Source organism: Ipomoea triloba, chromosome 3, assembly GCF_003576645.1.
Source record: "Ipomoea triloba cultivar NCNSP0323 chromosome 3, ASM357664v1".
NCBI lineage: Eukaryota > Viridiplantae > Streptophyta > Magnoliopsida > Solanales > Convolvulaceae > Ipomoea > Ipomoea triloba.
The window spans coordinates 27206398-27222476 of NC_044918.1; the positions used below are offsets into that span (position 1 = coordinate 27206398).

Consider the following 16079-nt stretch of genomic DNA (forward strand, 5'->3'; position numbering starts at 1 on the left):
GGATTTTGTTGAGGTATATTCCACTAATAGTAATGAAGCACTGCTAGATGATATGATATTGAATTTGAGAGGAATGTAGATCTAGGAGCAGAGTTTGCTGGCATAGAAGAAGGTGATAGGGAAGCTAAATGTTTAAAAGTGCATTAGCATATCAATGTATAAATTAACTTCTCTGATGAGGGTAGTGCAACAAAAAGTGATTATGAGGGTAACGAACTGTAGTTCCCACAGTTTAGGGCTAAAACAGATATGAATGAATCAAAATTTTGTCTTGATTTGACATTTGGTTCAAAAGATGAGTTTAGAGAAACCATTTACAGTTATGGATTTGGTAATAAGAATGAATTACTATTTCTAAAAAATGACAAAGTTAGATGCTTTGTTGTTTGTAAGCATAATGACTGCCCTTGGAAAGTTACCCTTAGGAAAGAGCAAAAATCTTTATCTTGGAGAATCATTGCTTTAAATGATCACCATGATGGGTGTTGTTGGGCTCGCAACAATTACATGGTTAACTAAGTAGGATTGCTAAAACATGGAAGCATGAAATTGCAGGACATACTGGATGGAAAACTAGGGAGTTTCTAGAGACAGTGTCTACCAAGGAAGTGTTTTATCTTTCAATGCGGCAAGCATATAGTGAACTCAAGAAAGCAAGGGCCACTATTGATAGGGAAGAGCATGAAAACTTCAATAGATTATGGAGTTATTAATTAGAGATTCAAAGGACTAATCCAGGGAGTAGTTGTCATGTAAAACTAAGTGATATGTTATATGAAGGAAAGCAAAGATTTGTAAGGTTTTATATGTATGTGTTAGGAAGCATGCAAATACGGATTTAAATTATGTAGGTCTATCATGGAAGTTGATGGCTGCCACTTGAAGGGAATATACGGGGGTAGTTGTTATTAGCTATTGGGGTAGATGGTGATGACTCAATTTTCCCTCTAGCTTATGCTATAGTTGAAGGTGAGACAAAGGATTATTGGAGCTAGTTTTAAAACTTTTTAAAAAGATACCTCTCTATCACTCTTGCTTATGAGTTAAACCTCACATTTATCTCAGGTATTTTCTGTTTTTCTTTTTTCAAAATGTTTAATACAATAAATGATATTGTTGTAATCATTTTAATATTTGCCTTAGATAAGAAAAAGGGCTTAATTATAAGTTATTCATGGAGCAACTCATAAATTCTATGTAAGACATTTACATGGAAATAAGAAGCAAGTTGGATTTACTGGAAAAGCTATCAATGATGTTTTATGGGATGCTGCAAGGTCTACCACTTTTAACACTTTCACTGCTGCCATGAAAAAATTCTATGATATTGATGCTAAGGCAGAGTGGCTCTATGACAAACAACCATCAGAGTGGTCCAGGTCTCATTTCACCACTTATGCTCATTGTGATATTTTAGTGAACAATATTTGCGAATCATATAATGTTGTAATTTTAGATGCTAGGCAGCAGCCTCTAATTACTTGTCTTGAGACATTGAGAAAATTGATAATGGCTAGGTTGTTTGAATGTAGGAAACAAACTTTAAAATGGACTTCACCTATTTTTCCTAGAATATTACGTAAAACTAGTCAAGCTAAAAAAAACAGTTGGGGGTTATGTAGGAATTCAATGTAATGATGACAACCACTTTTGAGGTTTTNGGGGGGCGAGGGGCGACGACTTGGGTAGGTTTTGAAGCAACATGAAGTTGATTTGGGTAGGTTTACTTGCACATGTAGAAGTTGGAAATTGATTGGTATTCCATGTAGGCATGCCATATGTGCAATTTGGATGAAAAATGGTTATGGCCCTATCAATAATTTTGTGCATCCAGCATACTTTGTTGAGAATTACCTGGAATCATATGGAGGTAGTATCAAGCCATTGGCACGTCCATTAGAATGGCATGCTTCTGATCAAGAACCACATCTGCCACCTCTATACACTATAAAGGCTGGAAGACCCAAAAAATTGAGAAAGAAAGGAGGAGATGAGTTAACCAATGATGGAATACATCTCAAACGTAGCCATGTTAACATTCACTGCACCATTTGTAGGAAATGACATAATTAAAGAAAATATTTCGAAGATCCTAATGTTAGAGCCAGATTGATAAGACTGTTGTTCTTATTGATTTCAGTACATATGTAATGCATGTTTATATTTCATTAATGCTTTTGTATTTCTTTGACACTATAGAGAAATCCCAAAAAATGAGTGAGGGTTAAGACTAAAAAGGCTCCCCCATTCAAGTTCATTTTTCAGAAGCTCTAGCTTAAGTTCAAGTTCCAGAAGCTCCCGTTCAAGTTCAAGTTCTAGAAGCTCCCACTAATACAAGTGTACATATCAAAATATATGATATACCATAAAAGTTTTTTTTGAAATTAAAATATAAGTAATAAGTATTAATAGATATCAGTGAAAGCAATACCAACCAATTGATAATTGTCTTAACAAAATAAATATTTTAATTCGTAGTCTTGAATCGTAAAATAAATATTGCCTTTAAATTTATAGTATACTATATTTTCGTGGCAACAAATTTTATTTTAGTTTATGTGAATTGAAATACATAAATTTATTTAAAATTTTTAAAAATATATGATATATTATAAAAATTTAATAAAATACTCCCTCTGTCCCATTTTACCTGTCCTGTTTACTATTCATTGGTCAAACCAACTTTTTCTTCATTGCTTATTTTCTTTAGTAATTTTTAATTATTTTTAAATTTGATTTTTTGTGTTTAATAGTACTTCTAATGTAGTTTCCAAATATATAAATTTTATATACTAATACTAAATTTAATATTATGAAAAATTGAATTAAAAATAACTTCAGTCAAGCCTCGTTAACCGAATCAGACAAACAAAATGTGACGGAGGTAGTAATAGATAATATTTAGTAAAAATTTGTAATGGTGTATTAAATTTAGTGTTTTAATGACTTTTGATAAATTTTTTAAAATAAATAAATTTGTAAAAATTAATAAAGTATTATAAGTGTTTGTGATATGAAACTTTATAGACGGGTAAAGAGTTTACAAAAGTGTAAAAGATTTTTATAAAAATTCTTTAAAATTTTAGGCAAAAACTTGTCTGAGACCGTCTCATCGTGAGACGCGTCAGGTCGGGTCAAAATGCAAATGCCATACTTATATGTTCAAATGTAATACTAATCAAGAATAAAATTTTTGTTACTTATACGGGTAAATGTAATACATTTAAGGGAAAATACAATACTTTTACAATTTGATTTAAAAGTATTACATTTTTCCTCAAAAGTATTATATTTTCCCTTATAAGTAAGGGGCACTCCTCAACATTACTTATCATGAAAAATGTACTACCTTCGTCCCAAAATGGTTGTCTTATTCGTTTAACGAGGCTTGTCTGAAGTAATTTTTAATCCAATTTTTCATATTATTAAGTTTAGCATTAATATATAAAATTTATATATTTAGAAACTACATTAAAAGTACTATTAAACACTAAAAATTAAATTTAAAAATAATAAAAAATTACTAAAGAAAATAAGCAAAGAAGGAAGAGTTGGTTTGACCAATGAATAGTAAATAGGACAGGTAAAATGGGACAGAGGGAGTAATAAGTAACAAAAATTGTATTATTGATTAGTATTACATTTGAGTATATAAGTATGACATTTGCATATTACTTCGACCTGACCCGACCATCTCACGAATAAGGATCCGTGAGACGGTCTCACAGAAGTGTGACTCAAAATTTTATTATCACTTTATAAGTTTTTAAAAATTAAAAAAAGTCATGTTTGAATATAATCATTTGTATGACTTGATCCATGTTAGATCTGAGTTAGAGGACGTGGCAACCATGTTGACTAGCCGTCGCTACCTGTAACCACCGTCTCTCTCTCTCTCTGTACAGACATACCGCCAGTTCACACTGTCTCATCTAAAGTCAACTCTCATCCCATCCCATTCCATTCCAAATCTCCTTGTCCCCATTCCATTTCCCCGTCATTTTCATAAGCTATTAGTCTATTACCCTCCATCCTCACACTTTCTCAACCAACTTGTCTCTGGCTACACGTACAACCTACGCCTTTCCATTTTCAAACGCCCATTCCTTCCCTATTTCCTATTCCCTATTATTGTTGTTATATGGCTATACAACCAACCAACCCACATATCAATCATCCCCAGCCCCAGGCCACTTCTCAGTTCTCATTCCAATACCAAAATATATATTCCGATCCCATTATTTCTTATGCATGGCCGTGGGCATGGGGGCCTCTCCTTCGCCTTCCTCATCCTTATCTTTCTTCTTCATCATCTCTATCCTCCTCTTATCTTGCACGCTCTCCCTCTCTGGACCGCTTGCCTTCCATCCCATACCCCCTAACTTCACCGCTTCCTTCAACGGATTCATTGATACTTCCGGCGCCTTCTTGTCCTCCCCCAATTCTACCTTCCGTGCCGCCGTTACAAACGTCAAGACCGAGGAGCGCTTATACTACTTTGTTGTCATTCATACCCTTTCTCACACTGTTGTTTGGGCCGCCAATCGCAACAACCCTGTCTCCGACTCTGCCCAGCTCCGTCTCTCCCGCCGTGGCCTTGCGCTTTATGATAATGATTCCCCCAAACCCATCTGGTCAGTTCCCCCCTTTTCTTCGCCAAATGTCTCTGTTTCCTCCTTGGAGCTCCGAGACTCTGGAAATCTAGTTCTACTGGATTCCTCCAACAACTCTTTATGGGAAAGCTTTGACTACCCGACCGACACCATGGTCGTCGGGCAGCGGCTGCTTGTCGGGAAATCTTTGGTCAGCTCGGTGAAGGAGGGTGAGCTGTCGGAGGGGGACTACGAGTTCACGGTCACGGAGAATGACGCCGTCTTTCTCTGGAACAAGATGGTGTACTGGAAATTATCCATGTACAACGGCGCGTTTCGGGACACGAACGCGCGCGTGGAATATGCGGAGCTGAGGAGCAACGGGATTTTCCTTTTGGGCTCAAACGGAACGGAGATTGCAATACAAGTTATTGTCAAATCTCCGGATTTTGTAATCCTGAAGCAGGGAAGCGGTGGCGCGTTGAGCACCATGCGCTTAAATGGCGCCGGTAGCGAGGTATCTGGATTCAACGCTCCGGGCGATACTTGTAGGATACCACTCATTTGCGGGAGGCTGGGAGTGTGTTATAGTGGCAGCTGTTCCTCTTGCCCTCCTGGATTTCAAACGGCAGACGAGGGTTGCGTCCCCGTAAATGGCAAGCTATCAATGCCTTCTTCCTCGTCGTGTAATACCACGGTCGCAGCAATCTCGTATTTGAAATTAGGGAGCGATATGGACTATTTCGCAAATGATTTCACGGAGCCGGCGGCGTTTAATGTGAACTTATCTACCTGTGAGGATCTTTGCTCCAGAAATTGTTCTTGCCTGGGAATCTTTCATAGCCAAACCTCAGGTTCTTGTTACATGGTTGGAGATTATGTAGGTTCAATTATAAAGAAATCGGGCCGCAACGATCGTTTTGGTTATATTAAATTGATGATGATGGCGATGGATCAGGCTCCTGAAGATGAAAATGGGAGGAGGAGCATCCCAGTGGTTGTTTTGGTGTCGATACCATCATCCGTTGTTGTCCTGTTTGCCCTGGTGGTCGCCTGCGGCATCGTTTGGTTTAGGAGGAGAAAGGTAACGGGAAAAACGAAGAGAAAACGGAGGAATTCCTCTTCTTCCTATTCCTATGGTGAGCTGGAAGATGTTTCAATTCCAGGCTTGCCCGTGAGATTCGATTACGAGGAGCTGGTGGATGCTACGGAGAATTTCGGGACTCAAGTTGGTTCCGGCGGATTTGGGACGGTATACAAAGGCACTCTCTCCGACGGAACGCTGGTGGCTGTCAAGAAAATAAGCAGCCTGGGAGTACAAGGGAGGAAGGAGTTCTGCACGGAGATCGCGATTATTGGGAAGATCCATCACCTTAATCTTGTGAGATTGAAGGGGTTCTGTGCACACAGGGAATCAAGATTTCTAGTATACGAGTACATGAACCGGAGCTCATTGGATCGAGCTCTGTTCGGAAATGGAAATGGAGGAGGCCCCCTGTTGGAATGGCGAGAGAGGTTTGAGATTGCCATCGGCACAGCTCGGGGGCTGGCTTACTTGCACAGCGGATGTGAGCACAAGATCATTCACTGTGACGTTAAGCCCGAAAACATCCTACTGCACGACAATTTGCTGGTGAAAATCTCCGATTTTGGCCTGTCCAAGCTGCTGTCTCCAGAGCAATCTAGCTGGTTCACTACCATGAGAGGGACTAGAGGTTATTTAGCCCCAGAATGGCTCACAAACTCGGCCATCACAGAGAAGACAGATGTGTATAGTTACGGAATGGTATTGCTGGAATTAGTAAGAGGAAAGAAGAATTGCTCACTTCAGACACCAATCCACAGTGGGGGGTCTGCAGCAAATGGTAGTAGTAATGGAGAGGATTACTTCCCGCTACGAGCCCTGGAGATGCATGAACAAGGGAGGTACCTGGAGCTGGTGGATCCAAGGCTGGCAGGGCAGGTGCAGACCCAGGAGGTGGAGAAGCTGGTGCGAGTGGCTCTCTGCTGTGTGCACGAAGATCCAATGCTGAGGCCAACCATGACAAATGTGGTCGCAATGCTCGAAGGAGGGCTGCCTCTGGGTGATCCTCAGGTGGAGTCCCTCAACTTCTTGCGTTTCTATGGCAGGAGGTTCACCGAAGCATCAGTTGTCGAGGGGGATAACGAGCAGCAGAATGTAGGGTATCTCTATCCACAGGCAATGCCAAACGTCGGGAGCAGTGCTACCACTAGTTCTTACTACTCCTCTTACATGTCTTCCCAGCAACTCTCTGGTCCTAGATAATATGCTTCTGCTCCTGCACTTACAGTTTAACATGTTTTCTGCAATTGTAAATATGATCGTATTGTACACATCCTTCAGGTATTCCAGAAAGCCTTTCAGGAGTGTATATATATATATATATATATATATCCCTAGGCTCTCAAGAGTTATCAGTAGTAGCATTGAAATTTTGCTGGAAAAATTAGTAATGTTTATAAATTGTATTGATTCATATATACAACAGGTTGTTCACAGTTGTCTTTACAGTAAGCTGGATAATACATTATCTGTACTCAATGGAACAAGAAATTTGAACACAGAAATTTTGATTTCTATGTCTACTAAAAATGGGAATTCTCCTTCCTACCAGACCACCAACATTACATCTATCTACAAATTGTTGTGTGGTATTCAGTTTTTGTATTTCAAGACTATCTTGCTTATCCTATGACCTCAGAAAATGTTGAGGTCACGACAAAACCTACATGAATTGGATAAGTTGCAGATCAAATGGTAGATACTTCACCAAAGATATTGGGGCATGTTCCCCAGTTGCCATGCTCTTTGGCCTCCCAATATCCACCAATATACCGGTACATATCGCTGTCCTTTTGTTTTGAAAACCACTTTGGTTTCCATCCGCTTTCTTGCATCTTAACAGCCTGCATATGCTCACATGATGATTTTGTAATTAAGCTGAAGTCTGGGAATCCTCATTTAGTAAATTCTATTAACTTGCTTCACTAATAAAACCTTATTAAACAGTAAAAATTCCTCTACTGAGAGATTGTAAAAATACTATAGTTGACATGGTTCTAATCAAACGAGATATTTGTATCACCTGGCGCTGCCTTTGCTCCAGGCGCAACTTTTCTGAGTTAGCCATTTCATATTCGCCATTTTCAAGAAATCTTTGATCAGGCCTGAGTCTTGAATCTGTTGGTGGCAATTTCTCCTGCTTATATACAATTATTAATGGGAGCAAATGGATTACTCAATAGCATATACTCATAAATTACTGAAAATTATTATATATAATCTGCAATTACCTTTAGCCCTGGAGTCAATTCGTTAAGGGTGATTGCAAAGCTGGTGAAGTTGTATTTGCTTTTGCATTTTGATGGTTTGCTGCGCTTCCACAGCAATTCTGCATTCAACATTGAAACTGGTCCTTTATCTTTCCCTAAACAATCATCCTGGCAGTAATGTATGCTCTGGTCCCATTTCCCAAAGAGTGTTGCCACTGTCTTTCCATTATTCTGTACAACTCCATTTAGCTGCCATAAAAAAAAATGAAAAGAAAAACACTAATGGAGGCTTTGAAGTTTGAACTAGACAGGAAAATCCCAATATGATTAGTACACCACCTTTCAAGTTCATGTATCCATGAAAAATGGCTATATGCACATTGGTAAGGTATGAAGCTAAATTTCCCATCATTTCAAGGTGATATTTTTCTTGAAAGAGAGTAAAGAGAGACAAAAGATTGCAAAGTATGAGCATTACAAGTTGAAAGACTATTGCACCTCGTGAGGGTTTCGATCAATGAGAGACCGCTCCTTGAACTTTAGCCTGCAGGAGTAGTTGCGATTTCCTTGGATAGACATGGTACCATAATGATCACAGTAGATTTTTCCTAAAATGAGGTTGTATATAGAAGTTGTTACCTGATAGAACAAGTCCAAAATTTCAGCAGCCATAGAAGAAATATATAAAATGATATATAGAAGTTGTTACCTTGCTCCACTTAAATACTTCTCCATCATCAAATTCCAATGAAAGGATACCAACAGGATCAAGCTGAATGGATCTACCCCAAAACTTACTCTTTAAATTGCAATCTGCCCGAAGTTTCCATCCCCGGCCTTCGCAGTGGAATGCAAGGATCATTGGATGATGACTAACCTATGTTTATAGATAAACAGAGTATTTAAGGCTTGTTAATAAAAAAAAAAAAAAGTCAAATACAAAATGAATGGAATAAAACAAAGCCGAGCCTCTTTCCCTTTTTCTTATCTCCTTTTCTTTTTCTTTTCTTTTCCATAAATCCAGTCATGCAAATAAATAAAATGCCATTGTTTTAATGCTTATAATTAAAGACCAGGAATTTAAGAAAAGAAAACGAGGAAGACAATAGCAACAAGAGTACTTTACCTCTCTTAGTTACAATGCAGTAGTAATTTCTTAGACAAGGGAAAAAAAAATACGAAAAAAGCTAAAAGCAAGCCAATTTATCAATTGTTGTGCACTTCAATTACTTCAGTCTAGCTTCTGACAGGTAAGCTACTACTTTGACTAAAAATGTAGCGGCCATGACAATTACAAACAGAAAGGAGATGCCCCAGGGGGCTGAAAAAGATGAGAAAATAACCCAAAGTAGCAATGTTGCAAGAATTTTCATAGAGCAGCAATCATTACCTTCTCCGAGATGAATCGTAACCCCTTGTCAGGGTAATCAGCTTCATAGGTCTCACCAAGTAAGGGATTAAATGGCTTGCAATGTCTTCCATCAGTGGAAGCGTATCCAGATGCAGCAAATGCTGCTACCTTAAGTATCCTTGCAAGGCTGTTACCCTACAATAGTAACATGCTTGTGATTTCAAACAACAAAATTTACAGTATATTATGTTGATATTTTCAATTTTCATGGATGTGTATGCTGCATTGGTATATAAACTTGGACAGTATCTTTGCAAGCTAAGATTAGAAAGAGAGCCGAGTCTTAGACATTGATCTCATTTCAACAGAACATTAAAGAACCCGCTGCACTTTGATTTTTTTTTTTCTTGAAGTGGGTCTTATTGAAAATTCAGAAATCTTATAAATATTAAACTAGTACATGTATTTATATTGCGTAAAGACAATAGATGAGGAGCAAGATGCAAAAACATGATTTCTATGGCTCAATTTCATACTTCTGTACTTGCAATGTAGAATATAATGCCATAGGTGCACAAAGTATCTTACATTTATTTTACTCTCAAGCAAAAGATGGCATCATTACTTACTAGTAGGGAAACTAGTTCGCCACTTAAAAATCCAAAAAAGATTAGAACTTTCTCATGGAAGTCTAGTCTGATAACTTCTCACAGAGTTCTACTCTGATGGGATATTTTTTCCAATATTTTGTACAGGGTAAACTAGTAATCCAAATTAAGTCTATAAATGATATTCCTAGAAATAGAAATATATCTAACAAAACTGCCAAACTAGTAATATCAGTAATTCATTACTTTTAAGTTTTAGAAGAATACACTATTTCTACTAAATAAAGGCAATTCCAAAATGCAAACAAGGCTTCTTAAAAGGACTTTTTTTAAATAGGAATTCTAATAAGAACTTACCACTTTTCCAGATTCATATGCTTCGTCAAGAAGATAAGAGTATTCAAAATCTTCAAAACTTTTCTGCAGAGAAGAGAGCGGTTCATTGAAATATACTGGAAGACATACTTTAGTAAGATCCTTCCCAATGTTATCTTTGATCATTGACCACAGGCTTACTCCCTTCTCTTCTTCAACTGGGTCTGGCAATTTCTTTCTACGACTCACATTAGGATATTTATTTTCAACTGATACTCCACCTTCAGAAGGATGATTTCCTTCATCATCGTTTTCGGATGATGATTTTCCATCATCATTCCCACCGGCTCTCACTGGATTAGAAGAAAGAAAGTCTCGAGCATCAGCAAACATGTCATCATCATCATCATCACTTTCTTCCTCTATTGCATGATACCTATCAGTGTCATGACTGTCATCATCTGATTCATTTATGCTTCCTTCTGAAATCATTTCACATAATCAAGAAGAACCAAGTTGGTTAGAACAAACCGTTCAAAAGGCTTCTACTAGCATACTCACACATATCTTCTCAGTAAAATGAGTGCATAGCTAAAAGTAGATACAAATTTCCTCAAGTCCAATTCACCAACCACAAATCCAACCTGATATAGTATATGGAAAATTTTTTAAAAGCTAAATTATTTATTTTTAATGGGAAGTCGGGAGAGGAACAACAAACCTAAAGAACAGATTTAGATGGATGGATGAGAAGGCAAGAAGGATAGCAATACAGTGAATTCAGATGAAGAAGGATCTCCAAATGCACACCTGATTTCTTCAACCTTTATATTTCAAAATGGGCAAGAGCTCGCATAGATTTTAGGGTGTTATTAAAAAAGAAGCACTTTTTCCACTTATTCGTCGCTAACCTTACTTAGATGTTCTGCTTTCTTATCCACTTATATCCAGATTTTATTGTTCGGAAGGACATTATTTTTGGAAACTCACTTTGCTTTCATTATTTAGTGATGAGGAAATTGAGGATCTTGTGTCCTGCTGGGTAGCCTTTAGCTTATTCTTTTAAACGTTCCCTTGCACAACTGAGTTTGGGATCTTACGTCTTAAGCTTCGGTTTCTTTTCTTCTATATTCTCTTACTCTTTCTAACTCACTTTCAAGTTGCTACAGCCTTTTCCTCACTAAAGTAGTAAGTAGAAAACAAGAGAGGAATATCATACAACTTCGATATGCTAAAAAATGTTTTTATGTATGGTACCTCTAAATTTGTCCTGGAAATGAGCATCGTATGCCTGTCTTTGGCTCTCATCAACGAGTGTATTTTCAAGATCAACTTTTTCTGCCTGCGGTGAGTGAAACAAAAATAGTTCAGAGATCAAGTTTCTGGTAGTCCTAGCATCTAGCAAGCATAAATGCATTTACATTTTGACGATTATGCCATGAGGTTGAGGGTTCAATAACCCCCTCCCATATCTAAGAGGAGTTTCTGTGTGAAAAGTAAATAGATACTGCCAGTACCAAGGCAAATACATGGACACTCATATCTATTCAGTGGGTAAGTATAAAAATCAAGTAAGCTGCTAGGTTCTAGCTAGTTCTCACTGGTATACCAAGTGCAGAAATTTCATCTTTCCAGCTTCAGCAATTGAAAGAACATAGCTAATTGTTTTATCTGGTTGGGGAAAAAACCTAGTCATCCAGCAATGGGGATACCTAAAGTAGAGTTTCTCATAAGAGGTATTGCAGCTTGTTGTGCAATGCTACAGGTGCCCGCAACCTAAATGTAGTAAGAATGTCTTGTAACTTACCATTATGGGTCATCAAAGAAACAGTGCATCAACAAGAGAGCCACATGGCCCACATGAGTGCATCATAGATCAAACACCTATGCTCAATGTACATACACAAACTTGGAGTCCTCTCTTACATCCCTTGGCCAATATAACACAATCAGATATAATTTCTTAGACATGAATACAAAAGCCAAGCAAAATCAATAGAAACACACTGACTAGAAGCACTGGCAAGGTTATCCATTGTTGACCTGAGTCTAGGATTTTTTTCACACTACTGCTAGTTTTGCATATAGAGCCAGATTTGTAGTTTCAATTGTAATGAACAGTTTTACAGGATTCCTTCCAACAGTGAATTCATTACAATCTTCACTGATTAAATGACCAGACAGCATTGTGCTATAACTAAGAAGCCATCAAGTTCTCAGCATATGTTCATTGTTCAATAGGTACTAACTAAACAGATGGCCATAAGAATTTCTGTACCAAACTAAAAAAAATCAAGATAACATATTGGTGAAAATGAAGCCAGACATTATTAGCAGGATAAAGTGCAGAGCCACATGTAATCAGGCTGTGGACTTCTGTGCGTGTTGTAACTACAGGTGGCTTTGTACTATTCATGCAAAATTCACTGAGAAACTTTGAAAATTGGAAGAAATTTAGAATGTGGACTATAAGTGTGGGAAGGGAAAGGATACATACCTCCAACTGGCGCACTTTGTCAACCAGCGCGAGCTCCTTATGCTTGAGCAGCAATAAATCTTTATGCCAAGCTGCAAATTCACTCCTCATGATCTGCTCACTGTCCTGAATTGCAGCCTCACTAATGCCCTCCTCCATCAGGCGCCTTCTGAGCTTCTCAGTTGACACAGCCAGATTATCATTCATTTGAGTCATTAGAAGAAGTTCACCATTTGGCACTCGAGGAGACATCTCCTTAGCTGCAACCAATGCTTCAACCCATTGAATTCGGTCATCCCTTGACTCTGTCCTCAAATGCAGAGTCTTCATCCCAGTATATAATGAAAACCTTCGATCGTCTGATTTATTTTCCCTCACAGAAGACACCTATAAACAAAATAAAAATAAAAATGAAATGAAACTAGTGACTATTGATACCAATACCTAGCCTTTAGAAGCATTGCTTAATAGCATAAACAACATAGAAATACCTTAAGGTGGATCTCACCACAGGGTTTGCGGCGGAGGGATTTGGAAGAAGAGGGGAGTTTAGAACTATTGATTCGACGCAACGATTTCTGACCGATAACCATAGAGCCCTTCTCCGTCTGCGTATTGGTGACGATCTTACGGGGACCGTGAATTTTGTAATAGGAGAGTACCCCGTCTTGGAGGACGAACCAGCGGGGCCGCCATCCCCTCCCGTAATTCACCCACTTGTACAGTATTCCGGAGATTCCATTCCCCACCATTTCTTTGATCTTCACGGAGGGCAGCGGATTCTGAGGGGTGGACCTCCGGTGAGCCTCGGAGATGGAGCGCAGCCGGAGCTGGGCCCGACGCCACGGCGTGGAGGCCGCACGGGGCGACCGCGGCGGAGACGGAGACATGTTGAGGAAGGTTGCTAACGGCGGACCTGGTGGAGGAGCCGCCACAGGATTTTGCGCAGCCACGGTGGTACGACAGCACAAGCGAGGATGCATAAGCTTTACGGATTACAGGAAAGCCATAGCCATAGCGGAGGAGGAAAGGAATCATGAATTCAAGGAAACGAAGAGAGTTTTAAAAGAACACAGATCTCTTATCCAAACCAAATGTAATGCGCGCTTGGCGGTTTACCGGCAAAAACGGCTCCTTTCAAATATATTGTGGTTCTATCATTAAATTCGCAATTTTTAGTAATTTATTTACGGAGTATTTATTTAACCACAACACAATTACTGTTTTCGCTCCGACCCAAAAATGCTTTTTTTTTTTTGAGAAACCCAAAAATGCTTATTATCTCGATTTCTAATTAAGCTTCTAATTGGAATATAAAATATGTTTGTTATAAATAATATTTATTGTAGACATTATTGTGTAATTGTCGTATTTATATCTCCATTATGTTTTGCTACTATTGTAATTATATATATCTCATGTATCTTTAAATAATATAAAGGCTCAGTATAATTTGCCCAGCACTTTTTTCGATGTTTTTCCGGCTACAAAAATGGTACTTTGTGCATTTGTTGTTGTTCTTTAGAAACATAATGGCCTATATTGCCCCTTCCGATGCCGGTTCTTAGACGTTGATCACCGAAAAATCTTAAAAGTCTTCATAAACATCCATTAAGTCAACAACTGCTCCTCCACTTATTCATTATTTTATATGTAATTAGTGGGACATTTTGTTTGTTTCCACTTAAAAGATAGCAAAAGTGGAGTTCTTTCCAAAAGATGAAAGCAATTCTTTACTTACTCCCCCACTTATTCCATATTCTACGTAATTAGTGGGGAAGTTTTGTTTGTTTCCCCTTAAAAGCTGGCAAAATTAGAGGATTAGGAATATTATGCGCTTAAAGAATTATTTGGTTGTAGCTTTAAGGATTGCACTGCCCCAAATTCGTAGAAACCAAAACGATTTTTACAGCTACAAAGAATCAGNACGGCGACTGGAACGCTGATCGGAAATATTTACCGGCAAAATCAGAGGTTGACTTCTCCAGGTTTAGTACAGATTCTCCTCTTACTTCTCAAAAGTTTTCTGGATGGCTGCATATTGAAAATGTTTTTTTAAAAGTAGCAATTCATACTTTAGTAGTTTTAATTTATTGGCATTTGCGTTTTTCTAGACGGTGGTAAACTCAAATTCATTGCGGAGTCCTAGATCATAATTAATAATTGGATCGGAGTTCAAATCATATCTCGAGAATTAATAATAGTTAAATGATAATGTATTAATTATGGTAGTGGTTAGTGAGTCATTAATCATTATCCTTGTTCAGACCACCCTTCCTCCTTCCCCTTTAGTTCTATATATCCCGTGTGTATTAGAGGATGGAAATGAGAGAAAGTAATTAAGGGTGTGTTTGGAAAGTAGGAAAATGGTTTCTAGAAAATGGTTTCTGGAAAATGAGTCATTTTTCAGAAAATATTTTCCTTTCTTGTGTTTGGCTGCAGAACAAAAAATAAAATATTTTCCTTTCTTGTGTTTGGCTGCAGAACAAAAAATTGTGTTGGTGTGTTTGGTTCATTTTCCAGAAAATGGGTAGGAAAATGAGGTGTGTTTGGTTCATTTTCCAGAAAATGGGTAGGAAAATGAAGTGTGTTTGGTTCATTTTCCAGAAAATGGGTAGGAAAATGAACAGAATTATATAACTGAATATTTTAATTAATTTGTTTAAAAACAGAATTATATAACTGAATATTTTAATTAATTTGTTTAAATATAACAACATATAACTGAATATTTTAATTAATTTGTTTAAATATAACAACATTTATAACAAATATACAATCCAAAAAATAAAATAATCACAAAAAAATCACAACAAAATAATATCTATCTCATAAAAAAAAAAAAAATAATAATAATAATAAATAAAAGTGGCCGACTGGTTTCAGATGTCAAATAAAAAAAATAAAACTCATAATATCTATCTCATAATAAAAAAATAAATTATTACTCAAAAAAAAAGTTGAAGATGTCAAGAAGATGGGATGAAGATGAAGAAGTTAAAAAGCATTTAGGAGGCCTAGGGAGATGCAAGAAGCAAAGGAGAAGGAAGAAACAAACTTTGGAAAATGACTTCCCTCAAAAAAAGGCAAATTATTGCATGGACCATGATCCACACAGCTGTGCTGACCAAATATAAAAAGTACATTATTTTTATACTGAAGGTATATTATTTTTGTATTGTAGGTACATTAGAACTAAGCATACAAATTTACCAATTCAAATATGCATTCTAAGATTCTAATAAAATTGATAAAAGAAAAGGAAACCGTTATTGAAAAAGATATAGTACAAACTCTAAAAGCATATAAACTCAAAAAACTCACAAGGCATATAATAGAGACTATGAAAGCCAGTCAATCCCAAAAAATCATAAATTCAAGATTTAAGTCTTTGACAATTAATAGTATATTAAAAATCCATAAATTCGTAAAACAAAAAAAAA

General features: G+C 37.3%; 2 protein-coding genes across 3 annotated transcripts; one reads left to right on the plus strand and one right to left on the minus strand.

The window, feature by feature from the left end:
- The first annotated feature begins 4159 nt into the window (after positions 1–4159).
- LOC116013498 (G-type lectin S-receptor-like serine/threonine-protein kinase At5g35370) lies at positions 4160–7122 on the plus strand. The gene has a single exon (XM_031253288.1). It carries the CDS (start codon positions 4252–4254, stop codon positions 6877–6879), a length of 2628 nt encoding a protein of 875 aa, XP_031109148.1. The 5' UTR covers positions 4160–4251; the 3' UTR covers positions 6880–7122.
- On the minus strand, positions 7074–13721 carry LOC116013499 (oxysterol-binding protein-related protein 1C-like). 2 transcript variants are annotated; one of them, XM_031253289.1, is made up of 10 exons: positions 13128–13721; positions 12658–13023; positions 11418–11502; positions 10203–10642; positions 9277–9432; positions 8596–8763; positions 8385–8525; positions 7908–8135; positions 7700–7813; positions 7074–7520 (listed from the first exon to the last, which is right to left on the minus strand). In XM_031253289.1, exons 1-10 carry the CDS (start codon positions 13617–13619, stop codon positions 7365–7367), a joined length of 2346 nt encoding a protein of 781 aa, XP_031109149.1. In that variant the 5' UTR covers positions 13620–13721; the 3' UTR covers positions 7074–7364. The 2 variants fall into 2 exon arrangements, with proteins under 2 accessions (XP_031109149.1, XP_031109150.1); XM_031253290.1 differs by having other exon boundaries at positions 13145–13271.
- Positions 13722–16079: the final 2358 nt, after the last annotated feature.